At 47.5% G+C, this 20,610-nt stretch overlaps 1 protein-coding gene across 1 annotated transcript; it reads right to left on the reverse strand.

The window, feature by feature from the left end:
• Nucleotides 1-1,696: 1,696 nt before the first annotated feature.
• LOC140217252 (uncharacterized) lies at nt 1,697-17,401 on the reverse strand. The gene is made up of 2 exons (XM_072287653.1): nt 17,105-17,401; nt 1,697-1,825 (listed from the first exon to the last, which is right to left on the reverse strand). The coding sequence occupies exons 1-2, from the start codon at nt 17,399-17,401 to the stop codon at nt 1,697-1,699; spliced, it is 426 nt and encodes a 141-aa protein (XP_072143754.1).
• Between the last annotated feature and the right edge of the window lie 3,209 nt (nt 17,402-20,610).

Consider the following 20,610-nt stretch of genomic DNA (forward strand, 5'->3'; position numbering starts at 1 on the left):
ATCAAACTTATTGCGTCGCCTCGTAATGTTTTTGAGCACTTTCGGCACGTTTAAGACCTCGTTCTGCCAACTCTTTTTTGCTGGGGATTCGTTTTAGCGTCATTCTTAAGCTTCCATTGCATGCCGCCACTATTTTGACCAGCCACCGCAAGCTATGTGAGGGAAAGCGGACCATTCGTAGACGCCGGCATCACCCTCTTCTTCCAGTTATCAATTTTCAGTGCAGTGGCTCAGAGCCATCGAATTCCTCTCCACTTGAGTGTGCTCTTCGCCTCACGGCGTCAAGTGTACGTGAACAATTTGGGTGAAAGCAACTGGTCAATCGATCCAACAGTGCCACCTGAAGGCATAATTTGTGCACGATTCGAAACATTCGCTATGTAATGAACGAGAAGGTAGTGAGGGCCCCATTTTTATTGTCATCTCAGAAGAAGCCAACAAAGAAAGACACCAAAGAGAGCATAGGGAAAATTCCTGGTACCTCAGAATTCAATTAAAGAAAAGAAAAATAATGCAAATGAAAACTAAATAATAACAACTGAATACAAGTGGGGTACGAAGCACGTCTTGCACTGAGCTATCTCAGCGCTGTTTTCCTACTTACTTTTAGGGGTATTTGTGTTTGTCTGCTAGGACTAACTCTGCGAGTGTTAGCCAGCGCCATCAAACGCAAGGGTTGGCGGCAGATGGGGAAAATACTTTCCAGCGCAGGCGTCACGCAAATAAACAATACTTTTAACAGGTGCCGTTATTCTGCACGCGATTGAAATCGTGAATTGAAGCAAGCGAAATGTATTTCGCGAAGTGCGCTTTTCAAATATTGTGGGCCTTGCATCAGTTCTTTGGCTACCTCTGAGAAAAAAGTCCGATACAGAGCGTTGCCGTTACAACTAGCTGTTTTTGACCTGTGCTCAAATGAGTCTTTATAAGTCGTCTTCCGAAATCCTACGGTATAGGGATTGCAGAGACCACGCTCCGCGGCGCTCAGAATAGCGCATTTTAAACATGTCGAAGACGTGATAGCCTGTGTTTAACATGTACTAACTACAGTTAATGAAAGAAGTTGAAATTATTTTGTTTTTCGCGCGCACTTCGTGTCATGCAGTGTGCCACCCTGATCTTATTGTGCAGAAGCTCAGGGCGCGCTCTGCGGCACAATGTGTGAGCTGTCCGCACTATGAGTCGGATAGCTAACTTTGAAGACGTCGTCCGTTATGAGTTGCGATAACATCATCACACCATCAACAACTGCTACGTATTGTTAAGCCATCACACCCGCTGCAGTGTTACAAGTGGCGTACGGGTTGAGCGATATTTGGAGCAGTGCAGTAGTGCATCGGAACACTCTTCAAATGGCGCACTGGAGCTGCCATTGATGCAAGCAAAGCGCCGCTCAGTGGTGTCTGGTTGGCGGGAGGGTGGGGGTGGAGCCATGAGGGAACCTTTACGTGGGCTTCGTTGTGAACCAACAATTAAACCATCGGGCCGGCCTAAATTTCTTCGTGGGAAAGGCAACTTTTTTGTAGGGGTTTTCGTTGCAGAGGTCCTAACCATGCGTAGGAAGGATACGAATTCGGCTGAGACCTAATAAAATGTTTCTCTATAGCGGTCGCTTCGTTATTGAGGCATTTGTGGTAAAGGCATTCGATTGTAATGGTATTACACGCACCTGTCGTGCGAGGCGTTAAATACACAGCTAGTGGCGTCCGCCTTGAAGCACTTCCTCCGCTCCCACGAGTTCGGCTGCCACCGCCGCCATCACTGCCACCGTCGCTGCCGCCAAAAATGTCTTCCTCAGTATCGTCAACTTTTTCCTCACGAAAATCTGCGATGTCATCAGTGGGAGAAAAAGATTACAAAGGCACGCTTGAAGAGTATGAAACATTAAACAGCAACATAACAGAAATAGACATCTCTCATCAGTCAGATTATGCCACATTGCTCAATATCACCCAAAAGTAAACGTGCGACAATATACGTCAGAGCTCACGTGACCCCATTAGGCAACTTTATATAGGTGCAATGGGGAATACCATGGGCATTGCACTGTCTAGCATGTTATCGTAGGCTCACTGCGTCTGTCGGGCTTGATCAGATAGCAAAGCTACACTTCCCTGCACACAAAGCACACTGTCACGGCCAGGATGCGTTATACATACACGGTGCTTTAGGTGAAAGAACTGCTGTTCGTTTAAGCTGAGCTCTGAAGAGTAAGCAACACATCACCTACTATGTACTATTAACATTTACCGCCTACACAATTTAATACCGGTATCTGTGGCGGGGCTGCACGTGCTCGAAGGCTCAACAGTAAAGTCGAAGACACAGCACTAGTTTCTTGCAGCAATGCTTTCCAAGACACATTTGTTTACAGACATCAGTGACACCAAGTGACAAGCATGCTTGCATCGCTTTTAGTGGAACTTTAGCGTTTGTATTACTGATAAGCCAAAACCGGCACTCGCACAATCTTACTAGAGTCATACATTTGTACCGACATGATAATTTTGAGTACTATAAGTTAGTAGTTGTTCTTGCTCGCTGCAGTACATGCAATAAAAACGGCTAAGGACCACAAGATTTATAGTGATGCGTGAGCGAGTCATTGCGCTTGTTCTTATTATTATCGTCATGTTCTCGGACACGGTGACCTACACAGCAGCCCGCGCGATCTGTAAGCTGCTCCCACTCGTTATGTAGGCGTTATTGGAAATGCAGTTCACAAATTGCATTGCGTGTTTCTTGTTGCTATACATCTGGCGCTACCTCATGTTATTGGGCAACAAAACTAAACATGCTTAGAACGGGCAGCAGAGACCACTACTGCTTTAAATCGCTCAGCTACCTTTTTCAAGTGGTGGGAAATATGTAGTATTGGCATAACCACAATTTCTTTTTTTTAACTTTCTCAGGGGAGCTGCACAGTGAATTCTGGGGAAAGTAATTGCCCAAACAATGACTTTGAACTGGCGTTTGAATGCTCACAGGATAACTAATTCTGGGAACGTGCAAGTCATGTGAACCCGTTCTACCCAAACAATGTTTTGAAACTGACATTGGAATGCGCAAAGAATAAGTGGCTCTTGACCGTCTGTAAGATTAACCCTGCGTAGAAGTCTCGTTTGCAGAGCGTCGTGATTGGCCTTTGCCTAACACTTATCTAGCTGTATGCATAAATACTGCTTGCGGCTTAAGGCATATAAACCAAATGATAGCTTTTAGATCTTAGTCACTGATCTACTTCATTCACGTTCATTGCATTGACTCCCATACACTGAAATATCTGAGGTTAAGAAATATCGTACTTCACCTCCCTTAACGGCGCTTTTCAGCCTAAGTATGAAGTAACTGTTGCCATAAGTGCGGTAGCGCTTTAGTGAACACATTTCAATGTGTCTCTGTTAGAATTAGCTCGAATGTTGCATATAGCGCAGTTTAGGGTGATATGAAGCAAGAATAAATTCATTTTAGACAAGCAACGATGACATTGCTTGCGTCGGAATGGAGGGTGTAAGTAATCTAGAGCTCCTTGATCCACGAGCACTTGATAAATTTATGCGAGCTAGATACTTTGTGCTGTCGGGCATGCGGACGCAATGCTCTATAGAGCGAGAGTGATACGTACGTGCGACTTTCTGCCCATTTATGCTCACCCTCGCGATTTACAATTGTGAGACTCACAGATTGAAAGACAGGAGTCTTTAAATGGTTCGTGAGCTTTAGTTGTTCTTGAAGAAAGCCCCATACGCCAGAACTACTGTAATTGTCGTCTATCCCGAAGTTATGCGTTCCTTTTTGCTACTTTTTTTCGAGTATAGACGCACGCATCTAAAGAAAATGCCGTGATTACGTGAAAAAACGAAAGATGGGAAGTGGCGCCACAGTCTCGCTCTCTCCAAGAAAATGATACCCGAATGACCTTCTTTTTTAAGCTTCGGTGCAATGGGCCTGTTGTTATATGAGTAAAAGATGCAGTGATCTGGTTTCATGTGCCAAATTGAAGATACCATGATGAGGCACGCCGTTTATTTAGTTATTTATTTATCTATTTAGTACGCACAGCGCCCATTCAGGCATTACAGCGGGGGGGGGGGGGGGGGGGGGTGTACAGATGAAAAACAAGCATAAAAATTGCAGGTTTGCACAAATTCGTGTAAGTGAACAACACATTATTATACGCCGACACAAAAGCGCACAGCCAAGTTGCACGCAGCCACGTCGGACACAGGCACGTTGCAGATGCCACATGTCACATGTGAAAAAAGAAGTACATAAAGCAGAATGATCACAAAGAGTCACAATGAAAAAGCAAAAAAAGAAAGATAAAGCGAATAATAAGTTGAAAAAAAAAAAGAATGCGGCGATTAAGATACAGTGCGACAAGGTGAAAAAAGATGCACTAAAAGAAAATGTCACTTGCAACTGGGATTCTTTATACTTCATGATAATTGCTAGACGTACACGCTATATTTATCATGCCTTAGTAATCAAAAGATTCTGTTACTTTTAATGCAGAAAAGAACGTGTTAGGACAAGAAATTCCTACAACTGAGGAAGGAAGTCGGTTCCATTGACTGATGGCTCTTGGGGAAAAAAGAACTGCTAAAGGCCGATGTATTACATTTGTATTCTCTTATCTTGTGGTCATGATCTCTGCGTGCTGATGTGTAGTGAGGCTGGTTTATGTACACGTCACGCGGAATTCGAGTATGAGAGTGATATGTGCTGCGTACAAGCTTAAGTCGAAACGACGCTCTTCAGTGCTGGAGAGATAGCCAGTTTAGCATTGGCCTTAGATTTAGTTGCACTAAACTGCCTGTCATAGATTGGTACATCTAGTACATATCTTGCCGCCATGGACTGAACTTTTTCTTGTCTTTCTTTGTTAGTTATTGATGAAGGGTCCCACACAGAGCATGCGTATTTGAGCGCGGATCTTACATATGATTTATATAGTAACACCCGGGTTTGTTGTGGAAACACGCGTGTATTTCGTCGTAAAAATCCCAAGCTCCGACAAGCTTTGCCTACGTATAATCCACATGCCAATTCTATGATAAAGAGAGACAAAAGTAAACGCCTAAGTATTTATATTCACACACCACTTTTACTGGAGAGCAGTTTATCGCGTATTCAAATTTTCCAGGATTTTTTTTTCTGGAGAACCTCACAAACACCTTTTTCTCGAGATTCATTTCCCATCGCTCACAGCACTCGTGTATGCCATATTAGTCGTTTTGAATTGCGAAGCCGTCACTTTCAGATATAACTTTACGGTAAAATATAGTCATCTGCAAATAACCTAATATGGTACTGTTCATTTTCATTATTGTCATTGATATAAAGTTCGAAGAGAAAGACCCCAGAACTGATCCCTGAGGTACTCCTGACGTAATATTAGTTATTGTAGCTTGTTCGCCGTTTACGACTACATATTGTCGCCTCTCGCGTAAATATTCGGCCATCCACGCAATAACTTGAGGAATAATATTAAAACTGGTTAGTTTTTGCGGTAACGGGTAATGTGAAACGGTGTCAAACGCTTTTTAAAAGTCAAGAAAAATACAGTCAACCGACGATTTGTCGTCCAGGGCTGCCACTAAGCCACGTGTGATCCCTATTAGTTGTGTGACGCATGATAATCCTCGTCTAAATCCATGCTGATTTGAGTGAAATAAAGTATACTGAAGGCACTGGGCAGTGGGCATAGTGCTTGTGAAAGAGAAGACGAAGAGAATTGCTGGCTTCCCCGTTTCGCCATAGTACCGACCTGTTTAAGCCTACCGCTGCAAACCTAGAACTAGTGCTGCTAGGCTAACACCCCCGTTGTAAAAGAATTACTATCTATATGTTTGACTACTGCACTATATAAAACATTCTTTAGAACTTTACTGCACACAGAAGTAATTGAAATTGGACGGTAGTTATTAATAGCGTTGATCGCGCCAGTTTTATGTATAGGAGCAACCGATGCCATTTTCCAATCAGCCGGAAGGGAACTGTGTTCTAAGGACTTCTCAAAAATATTATTCGAGTACATTGGCACTATATGAGAGCAAGACTTCAACATAAAATTGGGTAAACAGTCGGTGCCCACAGCTTTTGCACAATTTAAATCACGGAGCAGTAATTAAATGCCCCAAGCTTCGATCACTATCTTAAGGCATGGGTGCGGATTCGTGTTTCAACAATTTCAGATCTTTCCGAGATCTGTTGGGGCAGAGAACACTGATGTAAAATAAAGATTGAACAACTTCGCCTTTTCTGTGGTGTCGGAAATTGTAACATCGCCATCGGTAAAGCGGGGATAGAAATGTTGTCTTTTTTCTTTCGTTTTATATGCTTCCAAACTTCCTCCAGCCTTTGCTTTATTTTATTTTCTAATCTTTTAAAGTAGGCTGATTTTCTTTGTACTGTAGCATTGTTCACTTGCCACGTTGCCAGTTTTAGTTTACATAAGTTCTCGTCAGAAGGGTATCGTTTGAATGAACGGTAAATTTTATCCCTACGCTTCACTAAAACATCCAGTTCTTCAATGTACAATGGCTTCCTTCGATTACGCCTTCTAGTCAATACCCACGACGGAACAAACCGGTTATGCAGTTCAAAGATTTTTTCTTTAAATAGAACCTATAGGTTTTCCATAGAATACTCATCCGCAAGTGTTTCGAACACAACAAAATACGTTTCCAGTGAAGTATTCATTGCTTGGATATCAGGCTTGGCGTAATTATACATGCACCGACTCTTCTCATTGTAAACGCTTACATGTTTCATATTTATTTGGCATAACACGACGTCATGATCAATTATTCCTTGCAATATTTCTTTGTTCTGGACCATTTCTGTCATGTTTGTGAAAAAAAGCTCTAGGATATGACTTCCTCGCGTAGGTTCCAGCACAGTTTGTCCCAATAAGAAGAGGTTAATAAAATCGGCATAACTGCGAGCTAGCCTTGTTGGAACAGATTCATCTTAAAACTTTTTGTGTTTGCAGACACAACTTTGTGTTGCAGACACAAGGACAAGCGCCCGTTCTGGTGTTTCTTCTATTCTTCGTGCCTGTTTGTTTGCGCAAAAAAAGTTTTAAGAAAAATCGGCAATTTCAGATTTGAAGCTAGGGGAGCTTCCAGAGGCTATCGGCTGTTCATTCCCGATGACATTAGGCAGATTAAAGTGCCCACCCTCAATGATGTAATCGGATGTGATTTTTGTAGCTGTGGCGGTGAAATGACAGAATTCTCAGGCTGAACCAATTGGTGGCCTGTAAAAGCAGCAGACTGATAGTGATTTACCATTTGAGAGTTTCAGCTGACACCAAACAGCTTCACTCCTATCCTCTGTATTATTTACGCGTGTAGAAGGAATGCGCTGGTCTACCAAGATAAATATACCACCTCCCTGATAATTTCTATCCTCTCTATAAACTGTAAAGTTATCAGGAAATACTTTAGAGCTCGCTATGTCTTCATCGATCCATGATTCGGTGCCAATAACTACACTAGATTTGACCATGCGCACTAAGTGGCTGAAAGCATCAACGTTGTTTTTAATGCTCCTACAGTTGACTACCAAAAAGAAAAGTGAATTCGATAAGGGCTTATTGGGTCATTTGCACGGCACAACCTTGTCTGAAAGGTCATCATAGGTGTACTTTATGCCGTCTATGTAAGGTATGTCACGGTTTAATTGCACACGTGCGTCCTTAGTTTTATGTTCCTGAGCAAACGGCCACAGGTTTCGCCTTCTCTTGCGCACTGGCTCGGAAAGGTCTTCCGACATACTGATACCTGTTTCTTTCAAATTCTTGGCCTTTCCTTCAATCAAATGTTTTTCTTTCAGAGACCCAAACCTTGAGATGAAAGGTCGCGTTTTCCCCTCTCGAAATTTTCCTAGTCGATGGGCTTTTTCGATCGACTCACGGTAAACTTGCCATTTTGTTGCGCATACTTCCTTCAAAAGCAATTCAGATGATGACAAAGATTCGCGAATATTTGTATCAGGTATGCGGTAGAACACGAGCTTGTACTGCCTACTACGATTTTGTGTACTACTACGATTTATGCCTACTACGAATTTGTAGTTGTGAGGGATCCAGGATTTTTTTGCCCTCCTATAGTTTATTAACGTTCACCCAATTCACAATACAGGGATGTGTTTGTATTTTGCTACCGTTGCAATGCAGCCCCTGCAGCCAGAATCTGATCTTGCGCACATGGCATACAAGCCACTGGGCCATCAAAGCGGGTCACATTAGTCACACAACTAAACGTTTATTAACCGGCATAGTTGGCGGCCGATTTGGCATAGTTGGAGGCTCTCGCTTATCAATTGTTGTTTTAACTAGAAACTTGCGTTATACTACATTCCTAAATCTTATTGCCGCATGGTTGGTGCGCACTGCAGAGTCCGAAACATTAGCGCCACTTCAAAGGTTACGTCAATTTCTGTGCCATGCTCTAGGCTAGTGCAATGGCCACTGAGAGACGATGAGACTGTGGAGATAGGCATGGAATATTTACCAGAGTTCAGGGAGACGACCACCAGAACACCGACCAAGGCTACGAAAAGCAAGCAAAATGTTACCAAGCAGAATTGTCCGATGCCGGTAGCCCTTCGGCTTCAAGAGAATAGAGGCAGAGGAGTCAGCGACGTGTGTTACACAGGATGTAATGTAGCACTTGATGTGTTTGAGCGCACTCTGCACCATATTTTTCATGGAAGAAAGGTGGCACTTCATACTTGCACAAGTGAATGAGCTCAGGAAACTATGACACACATATACTGATATGCAAACTAAGGGGTATTTCTTGTTTAAAAATTTATGAGACCCTAGAGGATAGATGTGCACAACAACTGAGAAACATCAAAAGCAAGACAGCGAGAGACAAGCAAAAGAACACTGAAACAATGATTTCATCAATTTTTGAGGTGAATATTTAATGCGTGCATATGCGCATGTACTAAGAGAAGCGTGTCGAGGAATACGTTAGTAAATCTCCACAACCAAACGAGCATTCTTACACTGTTTGAGATTGCTGATTCTGGCTTTATTGTTTCCTTCTCAGATTTTTTTAGTTTCCTCGATTTTCAGGAGATGTATCACATGTAGTTCCCCCTTGTGTAGACGACGCGAATGGGAGTGTCATATGTCATGCAGTCTGTCTGCTATTAACACGTATGTGTTCGCTTAATATATGTAAATGATCATTTCAATACCATGAGCACTATGAGATTCATCTGTACATAATTCGGGACATTCAAAATGCACAGTCATCTCGCAGCACTGGCTGCATCCGCCATCTTTTCTGAGTTGAAGTTTCACTGTGCCAGTATTTCGTGCGGCTCGGTGATCGTGGCCTTGTGGCCATTTCGGACTCTAACATGGCATGGTCGTCTTCAACGTCCAGCGAATATTGCAGAGCTACTTTCACTCTGCGCCTGCCCCTGCCCCCGAATGAACGAAGCCAAGCATGCTGTTTTCTGCGTCCTGTGACACCCGCACAGCCGGCGTTCTCAAGGAGACGTACTACCTTGAAACCGAAACCATCGCAGAGGCCTCTGCTCGCGGCGACTTGCTCTTCCAACCTCGGCTACGTACCCCTTACTAACTATCACACGCTCTAGAATTTTCGATGGCAACCTCTAAAACAATTTTACGTCGTACTACAAACCCCACCTTTGCTGCAGTCGCAAGAAAGCGCCTGGCACGTAAAAGATCCAAGCTCCCGTACTTCAGTGCTGTTGGACGAAGCTGATTAAACTCCATGCGTGCACCATACACTGTCGTCGCTAAACTCCTGTTGGAATCTCGATTTAGCGTGTGAAGTAAAATTTAGGTCGCGCACGCATGTCCGGTGGAAACGTATGAGGAATGTTATCGGCAATTCGAGGGTCAGGAGTTGATGTGTTGCGTGTGGTCGCTACTGCCGGTTGCGGCGGCAAGCATAAAGTGTTCGCACGATAAGGCGTTTCACGTGTTGGCTCTCACTCGTCCACTGCCTAATTATCGAACTACTTTTGTGATCACGCGTTCGTGAGTTCAGGAATTAGCTGTTTACAGACGCTCCCATTTCAGGCGCAGCGCAACAACCGTTCAAAGGCGTGGTTAAATGCACTTTGAAGCCTGGCGCCTCGACAACAAACCCGAAAACAAAAGTACACACAGTAATTAAATACCAAATGGGAACATGGAAAAGGAACGCACATGCTAAACTACAGCGCGCTGCGTGATGAAGCAGCTGCAGATTCAGGGTCGACCACGCGGGTATCGTCCATATCTATGCCGTTTGTGAGATGCTGTAAAGACGAGGAGAGCGATGTGCACTGAAGTCGCACCCAGTGTTCCGTTATTTTCTTTTGTCTTGTATATTTCTTGTTTCTCGTATCTTTCTCGCATCCTCTAGGACTCGGAGAGGGAGAGGGGTAAACACTTGCCGCAGCAAGAAAACATGCCGGAGTCAAAGCAAAGGAAACTACGCATTGGTTGGCCACTGTTTATCATGCCGATTTTATTAGGATGGTGATTTTGTTGATAACTATTGGCGAAAAAAACAAGCCCGCCTGTTACCGGCGTTGCCCCGAGCACTTGGCTCCGCGTATGGCAAGGGCGAAAGCCGCAGCTATGCGTGTAGCTATGCTTTCGAGAGAGCGGTTTCGTTATACCATGACTTACGCAAATGGCGAATGACACTTTGCTGCAAACCAATACATGGAATGTTACGTTTGAAATATCGCTATTAGACATTGTGCAAAAAAAAAAAAAAAATGCACTACACTTCTACGCTCCCCCCCTTCAAAAAAATAGACGAAAACCTTTTCGAGTACTTAACTATAACATTATTAGACAAAGAAAAAAGAGCCTTGAGGAATACTTAAAGGACATTTCAAGTTGCTTTCATGACAAGCTCGCACAAGCTCGTTTACACTTAGGGCATGATACATAATAATACACTGCACTATGCGTTATAAGAATTCCGGCAGCCTGCAGCAATTATCGCCTAAGGGATTCTTCCGATGTACACAAGGCTGCTCTTGCTGCCATACATATAGACTGACAGAGTGTTTATCGGTTATTCTTTTTAACTTCGGCAATGCGCGGTAGTATTGATTCGAAAAATATTCCACCAGCATTTTCTTCCTCTTTGGTCGAAATAAATTTTTCTAAATGCGTGTGTCCGATAGCATGGCGCTGCTTCTTGAAGTGAATATTTCGATTAGGCGCAAATTTCCGGATTAGACATCCGAGTGACTGGGATGCTAACTAGGTATAGTCACCAATGTACACTTAATGCGCATGCATTGTTTGCCGAGCTCCACAGCCTGTCAAGTCACAAGTAAAATGCCTTGTATCTGCTCAAAATGCGTAATTTGCAGACATTTATTTCTTAGTATAGTGTAAATGTAGATGACTGATAGCTTTTAAGCGATAAGGAAATGTTTAAAGCAACAAAAATAAAATAAAAATAGAATACCCATAGTGATAAATAGGGTTGCTTAGAAAATGCATGGGGAAGCCTATAGTAGGGGTGGATCATCCGAAATTTCGGAGTGGGTCATATTGAATTTTGTGGTTGGATCAACTCGAAATTTGTAGGTGGGCCAACAAAAATATGGGTGTGGCCAAGCTTGTAATTTGGAAGCGGGCCTACTGAAATCTGTTGGGTGAGCCAAGTATAAATTTGCAAGTGCGCCAACTTGATATTTTGACATGGGGCAAATCAAATTTGGAGGTGGGACGACTTCAAGTTTGGACGTGGTCCCAATGAAATTGGGGGGTGGTGCCACTTCAATTAGAAAGTAGGGCTAAGTTGAAATTTCAGGGCGGCCACACTTAAATTTGGGAGTGGGCCAAGTTGAATTTTAGGGTGAACCAGTGTAAAAGTTGCACGTAGGCTAACTAAAATTTGGGTGTTAGTGAACTTGGAACTACAGGGTGCGTCAACTTAATTTTGCGGATCAGCAAACGTGAAATCTGGAGGTGGGTCTAGTTAATCTTAAGTGTGGGCCAAATTGAAATTTTGGGGCAGGCCGACTTCAATTCGCGGGTGGGCTAACTTCAATTTTGTGGCTGGGCCAAGTACAAATCTAGGGGTCGGCCAATATAACTTTGGGCTTAGGCCAACTTAAATTTTGGTATGGGTCAAGCTGAAATTTCGGGGTGGCCCAAAGTCCAAACGAATGCTGCTGAGCGTCCTTAAAGTTGTAAACACCTCGTTGGCAAGCGGACGCGTTGAGACGCTAGACGCGTTTTCAGTGGGCGCGTACTGTAGTACGCGCCTGTAGTACGTACGCGGTGTCTGTAGTACGTACGCGTCTGCCATGCGTATTGCACGGATTTCTACGACATACCTTCGCTGCAGAGGCTGTCCCAATAGTATCGATTGGGCACACTTTCAGTGGCTTTAGTGTGCCCTTCAGCCGCATACACACAAGCATCACATGATTCTCGCTTCTTAATTTTACGGAAATCTTGCTGCTTGAGCACAGAGAATAATGCACAGAATACATTGCATAACGATTCCAAAACGCAGCCCGGACTACTGATTTGTATTGACATGTGAGATGAAGGTATCGACGATCGAGTCTAATGATTGTTTAGTTATAGTGACAGCGCTTCGTATTTTTGTTGATTTGTACTGCTTTAAACAGGGTGACTTGGCAGTAATAACAATGCCAAGTCACCTGGTCCTGGATTTTAGTTGCTTGCATTACGTTATTTTTGTTATATCACTGAACCAAGTTGAAGCGTTATTCAGCTTCCTCTGAATCCTTTAAAATCTAAAGTAAACTGAACATGCCATGCACCATTTTACATTACGAAAACGTTGCCAGCACTCACGAAAAGGCTGCCTTGGAAGAGCCACAAATTTTGCTTTTATTTTTTGAGTTATTCCAAGCACAAGCAGGGACCCAAACTGCGCCTAATATGATTTAATGTGTTCCTGAAAAGGGAGTATTTTTGGCGGCAATACACACGCTATCGGCCTATGGACAATATTTACGTAATAAATGTGCGTATATATAACTACCATCATGCACTGAACCAGGAACGAGTCAGGCACCATCACTTTACAAGCACCTATACGGGAAGACCACTGCAAGAAAATAGGAATACAAGTAGTATAAAATACTTACTCATCATCCTTTGAGGCTAGAAAGATTACAGTTCTTTAGAAAGCATACTTTTGTTTGTAAATGTTTCTATTCATCAAGGTGACTTACTAAAGTACACAAAAAGCAAGGTTGACGCGAACATTATTCACACTCAATTCCTTATATTAAATACTTTTTCTGGCTGGCTTCTTTCTTTCCCAATCAATGGGGCCAGTAATTAGGCAGCGTGGAGGCATATTTGTTAGTGGTGTAGACACGTATGAAATAATTACTTGCAAAATAAACGCCAAGGAGGGCGCTGCTGATAGGCAGGGACGGAACCGCGGGAGAACCCGACCTTGTGGTCTACTCGTGAAACAATGCACTGCGAAACAACTCATCCACGGAGATTTCGGTTCGGTGTGTCTTGCATGCGACCGATTGTTCTATGGCAGACGAGTCTGCGATTTCAGAGGTCCACAAGCATACGATGAGTGGAGCCCTTTGCGTTGGAAATGAGTGAAAATATTTAGTCTGGTAAAAGTACTAAGCTCGATTTACAGCTGCCTATATAAACACTTCGGCTAATGTGAAATGCTTGCATCAGCGACAATATTTATAGGATGCAGGCTGTTCCGTAGTTGTTTTCAAGCCCTCTGGTACAAGAAACGAATGCACGAGGAATATTCAAACGTTTCAATTGACCTCAAGCTTAGCAAACAAATTGTAGATAAGTTAGTGAACCAAGATGGCCGCTAGCGTCGGAGGGGTTGCATAAGGTGGGGTACGCTTAACCAACCCTTTTACTTCTTTCACTTACACAGATTTTAATGAAACTGTTGCAAAACAGGAATGCAGTACCCGCATTCACAAAGACCTCTTACAATACAAGTTTTCCTAAGAGCAAATTTCACCCATTTCTCATGCGGGACGTGTAATGTGCTAATGCGACAAGGCGATGGGAAAGAGCGCTCACGAGTGGAAGGCTTTGTGAATTTGGGCTCAGATCCTGAGGACTTCTGAAGAGTGCGATAACTTGTTGGGGTTCGCTGTCTACGTATGAGTTGCTCGGGTTCACATACATCGGCGTAGACCATTTTCTCCATTACAGTATGGCTTGTAACACAAAATTATTTTTCTCTTCGGCATACAGCTAAACCACTCTGATAATGGCGATCCCGATTTATTGGCACCCCCTTTGAAACGGGGTGGGGACATTCACCTACCCTCCTTGAGCTAATCAGATATACTGTACGTGTTTTTAATATTTCCTGATTGGTTCTATACATCTCCGTAATTTTTTTCTCTTCCTGAAAACGTCTGAATCTACTTTATAACGTTACCTATGCCTGTAACGGATCCCGTCATTTAAATCTCTGCCCTGCTTTTTTTTCATCAAAACTATAATGTATCTTGCAATTCTCGACTGTTGGCAGGTTGCTGCTTCCGTCCCCTCTAAGTGCAAAGGCTTCTTGAAGTTGCGCGCTACCTACGTCACTGACTAGGTGATTCGTGGTGTCCGAATTTTTGCTGCAGGGTACACATGCCTCATCATGTTGCGAATATGCGCTCTGCGAATAGAAGACTGTGCAACATTGGTAGTGCACTGTGAAGTTACTATTGCATGGTGCTAAGTGAATCAGACAATACGCGCGTTGTAAGTTAATTTCGCGCACTTTGGTAACACAATGCGAAAAATCCCATAATTTTTTGTTGCCACAATTGGCGGAATAACTAAAAAAATGATATCCTCGGTGGGGGGGGGGGGGGGGGGGGAGGCGACAATGTGACGTTTCCAGTACGTGCCCCACGGGTCCGCTCTCCGTATCCCCCGCCCAGCCATCAACATGAAATGCAGTATAACTAAATGACTGTTTTATAATAATACACATTCGCAGTAATAAGGGGTCATTCATTATTTGTTCATCAGGGGCAGTTAAAGCGCCATATACCTACACGTGTGTGTGTATGTGTAGTGATTATAAGGGTGAAGGGAAGAGAGAAGTGCAGTGCCGTAACTGTCTCTCAAAGGAGGACACCTCAACAGCACTGCACAGGGTAGGGGAAGTGGGAAGGAAAAGATTAAGAGAGAGTGAAAGAGAGCGGAGAAAAAAAAAGAAAAAAAAGGCAAGAGGGTTGAAAAAGAAGAAGCAATGCGGGGCTTATAGCCGCGCTCTCAGTTGAGTTTCGACAAAAAAGTCGAGAAGGGCAGCAAACGCTCTCTTGGAGATGGAGGCGTGGGCTGCGGGAAATAGTAGTTCTGTCTCCGTGTTGCAGGGTAGACCCACACGGCGATAGGATGTACAGAGCGCCGCTCAGCGTCGAACGATGGGCATCGCAGCAGGAGATGTGCGAGAGTCTCATCCTCGCCGCATTCCGCACATGCGGGGCTGCCAGTTCCGCGCAGTCTGTGCGCTCGGGCGGCGGTGTTGTAGCAGCCGACGCGGAGACGGAGAAGAAAGGAGCGGTCCCAGCGGGAGAGGCCGGCGCGGGGGAGGAGGCGAGGGGGTGTCCCCGCCGCAACACGTGGGTCAGGGTGATGCGCGCGGAGGGTGCGCGTGATAGTCGTCCTGGCCACGTCGAAGCGGGAGACAGAGGTGGCGAGGGGGAAGCGAGCTACGAGAGCTTCCTTCGCGAGGGCGTCAGCTGCTTCATTTCCGGGCAGGCCAATGTGCGCGGGGACCCACTGCAAAACCAAGTCGCAGCCCTGATTAACGACATGGCGCAGTTTCGATCCCACGCGCTGCACAAGTGGGAGACCGGCATAGTCTTTCCGCAGCATGTACAGAGCCGCGCGCGAGTCCGTGAGGATCGCAGCAGACGAAGCACCGCACTCGTAAAGAAGGTCAGCCGCGAGGTCAATGGCCGCGAGTTCGGCGACTGTTGATGAGGCAGGGAAACGGAGGCGGCACTGACGCCACGCAGGGATGTCCGGTGCCGTGCACGCGGCAGCAGCGGAACCATCACTGGAGACAGAGCCGTCAGTGAAGACCAGGAGGCGATCACGTAGGTGTTCGTGAAGCAATGCAGCCGTCTCCTGTTGCATGGCACACAGTGCTGTTCGGCGCTTGCTCGTGACGCCCGGGACGCTGGTGTTAACGTCAAGGAGCGGGGAGGCGTGCGGCGATGGCGGCAAGGGGAGCAGTTGCGGCAGAGACGCGATGCGGGCGCTGAAGTCGGTGGCATGCTGACCCATGCCCGAGCCCTCGAGGGTGTGGAGGCGGCACACGAGAGACTGGCCCTGTGGCGACCGTTGCAGGCGCTCGATGTGGTGAAGCGCCTGTTTCCTCGCACGAAGTGAGGGCGGCCAGTTTCCCGCTTCGGCGAGAGTTGCCCCCACTTGCGAGAAGCGGGGAAGCGCGTACATCTGGCGAACTGCAGTGCGGTGTTCGACGTCAATGGCCCTCCAGTTGGCTGCACTGGCGTTGATGAGCGGGAGTGCGTAGAGCGCTCGCGAAGTAGCGATCGAGTTATAAACTCGGAGCGCAAGATGCGGTGTGCAGCCGCGGCCACGGGCGAGCAGGGAGCGTGCGGCGCCTGCAACTTTCCTGGCGTCCCTGCAGAGCTGTGTGGTTGCCGCATTAAAGTTCAGGCGGCAGTCGATGTGAAGGCCCAGGTAGCGAACTTTTCTCTGCCACGGGAGGGGGCTTCCGCGCAGCGAGAGCGTGGGCACTTCGGAGCGAGCACGGCTAGCACGGGGGTGGATCATTAGCGCCTCGGTTTTAGACGCCGAGAGCTGAAGCCCCACGCTGGTGAGGTATTCGTCCACGGCGTTGATATCAGACTGCAGTGATTGCCGCACTTGGTAGCCATAGTCCGTGGGCCCGGAAGCGAAAAGAGCGATGTCGTCGGCGTAAATCGCCACGCGGACTTCGAAGGCTGTCAGCTTCGGGATGAAATCGGGGAGCCTTGCAAGCGCCAAGTTGAATAGAAAGGGGCTAAGAACACTGCCCTGAGGAACACCAGCGGTCACGCTGCGGGGGGTGCTGAGCGCGTTGCCAACACGCACTCTGAGTGTTCGGTCGCTAAGAAAGGCCGACACATAGTCCAGTAGGCGGCCGGTGATGCGCAGCTCGCGAAGCGCTTGGATGATGGTGCCGTGCCGGAGGCCGTCAAACGCGCGTTCGACATCGAGCAGCACCAGGTATGCGGCTTCGTGGCGGCTTGCAGCGTGCTCGAGAGTGGCGACAACGTCCGCGATGGAATCAGCTGTCGAGCGGAGTCGGCGGAAGCCACTCTGTTCCGGGGCAAGAGCGTCGAGGGCGGAGGCGATCCATTCGAGTCGGTTCAAAGCCATCGACTCCATCGTTTTGCCGGGTACCGAGGTCAGCGATACTGGGCGATAGGAGCTGATGTTCGAGGCTGGTTTGCCGCGCTTCAGAATGGGAACGACGATCGCCTCTTTCCAGTTGGCGGGGATGATGCCGCTGCGCCAGACGGAGTTGAAAACCTCGAGAAGTGAGGGAAGTTGAGCTGCGTCGATGTTCCTGAGCACTTGATGAGTAACGCCGTCGGAACCGGGAGCGGAGCGGCGTTTGTGCTTGTTCAAGACGATGCGCAACTCGCTGATCGTGAACTCAGCAGAACACAACACTTCTACATGCTCCATAATTGCGCTCGTTGGGAAGTAGCGCATAGGAGCGAGGCGTTCAACCATGTTGTGCGGCGGAAGTTCGACGGCGGCTGCGACAGGGCACACAGACGGCGGGGCGAACGTATCCGCGAACAGTTCGGCCAACTGCTCGGCACTCAAGCCCTGAGCCACTGCGATGGAGAGTGCAGGGCGGCGGGGGATCTTGGGACTGAGCAGGGCGGCGAGGATGCGCCAGGGGCGGGCTTTATCGCGAGTGTCCTCCAAGGAGAGGCAGAGACTTTGCCAGCTCTGATTGCGGCGCTGCCTGGCATGACGACGGCACGCGGCGTCAAGGCGGTTGTAAAGAGTCCAGTGCTCCACCTTGTCGCTTTTGATGGCGCGGCGTTCGGCGCGTCGACGTACCGCGCGTAAGTTCAAAAGTTTCATGTCGGGCGCCGGCGTTCCAGCGGGCACCGTACATGACTTGGTCGCGGCGGCAACGCAGCTTGAGATGTGCGAAAGGAAGTCAGTGTTGACAGGAGGAGGCGTGGCACACAGCGTCCTGAAGAGAGACCAGTCCGTGATGCGGTAGGTGCGGATCCGGTCGCGGCAGAGGCCGAGAGGGTCAAGCGAGATCGGATAATGATCCGATCCTTGCGTGTCAGGGCTGCGTACCCACTCGTAATGGCACCGTTCGCTCACCAGCGATAAGTCTATCACACTCCCGCGCACATTCCGACGCACGAAAGTGGGACTGCCGGAGTTGATGATCAGCAGACCAGAGGAGTTGATAGAGTTCAGCAGGTTCCTGCCGTTAGGCTCACAGCGGCTGCTGCCCCATGCCGTGTGGTGAGAGTTAAAGTCGCCGCACACAACACAGTCACCGTCGATGCGCGCGGCGAGGCTCTCCACGAAAGAGGTATCCCATCGCTGCACGGGCTGGACGTACACGCTGGCGACACAAGTGTCGACCCCCCCAACGCGCACAGTCACAGCCACGCACTCCACGGAGGTGGGAACGATGTCGGACACAGAGACGGCGGCTTGACCAAGGCGCGCACGCACATAAACAGACGCTCGAGAGCGGCCGGGTGGGTGGAGTGGATCGCGGCACGGAACGTCGGCACAAGACTGAAGTTCGCACGTGACGGCACTGTGGTAGGCGACGAAGCCCGGAAGGTTGCACTCCCCGTCGCGTACGTGTGTCTCCTGCAACGCGAGCACATCGTACTCGTGCAGGAGAAGAAGCTGGCAAAGCTCCGGGTGCCGACGGCGCATCGAGCGGACATTCCACTGCAGTATGCGCGGCCGACGTTTCGCTGCTCGGCTAGCCATGACGAGGCAGGGACTGCTGTGCGGCCAGGGCCGCGGTGCACATCTGTCGCACCGTGTCGTCCATGTGCGGGGCGGCCTCCATGAGCGCCCGCAGAGCTGCGGCGAGCGCCGCGATCAGGGCGTCCCTCGGGTCGCCAACAGGGGCAACTGCGGGAGGCGGCGTGGTTTCCGGCGCGGCGGGATTGACGCTGCGGCCACGTAAAGCATCGCTGAACGACACGCCAGCTTGTACCGTCGCTGAAGGGCGGGGCACGTTCTGCTGATGCTGACGATGCTCAGGTTGCACGACGCGAGCTTTGGCCAGCTCGAACGCCTTCTTCCGAGTCATGGGCTGCTCGGAGGAGGCTAGCAGGATGGCTGCTTTCCTTTCGAGCTGCCAGTGTGGGCAGCGCGGCTCGGTTGCTGCATGGCGGCCTTTGCAGTTTACGCACGCGGGGTGCTGCGCCACGGGGAGTTCTGCCAGTTCTATTCTAGCTGTAGGGTTAGAGGCTTTCATTTACTGGCGTTTCTTGATCAGATCTTTCGTCTCCTGCGGTAGCTTACTGGTATCCTGTCTAACAGAGTTACCGCCGACTTCTATTGCACACTCCTTAATGATGCCCACAAGATTGTCGTTCATTGCTTCAACACTAAGGTCCTCTTCCTGAGTCAAAGCCGAATACCTGTTCTGTAGCTTGATCTGGAATTCCTCTATTTTCCCTCTTACCGCTAACTCATTGATCGGCTTCTTATGTACCAGTTTCTTCCGTTCCCTCCTCAAGTCTAGGCTAATTCGAGTTCTTACCATCCTGTGGTCACTGCAGCGCACCTTACCGAGCACGTCCACATCTTGTATGATGCCAGGGTTAGCGCAGAGTATAAAGTCGATTTCATTTCTAGTCTCACCATTCGGGCTCCTCCACGTCCACTTTTGGCTATCCCGCTTGCGGAAAGTATTCATTATCCGCATATTATTCTGTTTTGCAAAGTCTACTAATAACTCTCCCCTGCTATTCCTAGTGCCTATGCCGTATTCCCCCACTGCCTTGTCTCCAGCCTGCTTTTTGTCTACCTTGGCATTGAAATCGCCCATCCGTATAGTGTGTTTTGTTTTCACTCTAGCCATCGCCGATTCCACGTCTTCATAGAAGCTTTCGACTTCCTGGTCATCATGACTGGATGTAGGAGCGTAGACCTGTACAACCTTCATTTTGTACCTCTTATTAAGTTTCAGAACAAGACATGCCACCCTCTCGTTAATGCTATAGAATTCTTGTATGTTACCAGCTATATTCTTATTAATCAGGAATCCGACTCCTAGTTCTCGTCTCTCAGCTAAGCCCCGGTAGCACAGAACGTGCCCGCTTCTGAGCACTGTATATGCTTCTTTTGGCCTCCTAACTTCACTGAGCCCTATTATATCCCATTTACTGCCCTCTAATTCTTCCAATAGCACTGCTAGACTCGCCTCACTAGATAACGTTCTAGCGTTAAACGTTGCCAGGTTCATATTCCAATGGCGGCCTGTCCGGAGCCAGGGATAAGCCTGCTTGTTACCAACCCTAAGCTAGGTAGCGGCGATGCTTTTTAAACATCCTTTAAGATGGTTGCATGGAATTAAAGAATAT

The sequence above is a fragment of the Dermacentor andersoni genome, chromosome 4 (genome assembly GCF_023375885.2).
Source record: "Dermacentor andersoni chromosome 4, qqDerAnde1_hic_scaffold, whole genome shotgun sequence".
Lineage (NCBI taxonomy): Eukaryota > Metazoa > Arthropoda > Arachnida > Ixodida > Ixodidae > Dermacentor > Dermacentor andersoni.

Coding starts and splice junctions, on each gene's coding strand:
- LOC140217252 (XM_072287653.1), bottom strand. CDS start 17,401: ATGGAGTCGATGGCTTTGAACCGACTCGAATGGATCGCCTCCGCCCTC. Junction 1,826..17,104: donor TTAGCGACCGAACACTCAGA/GTGCGTGTTGGC, acceptor ATGACATCGCAG/ATTTTCGTGAGGAAAAAGTT.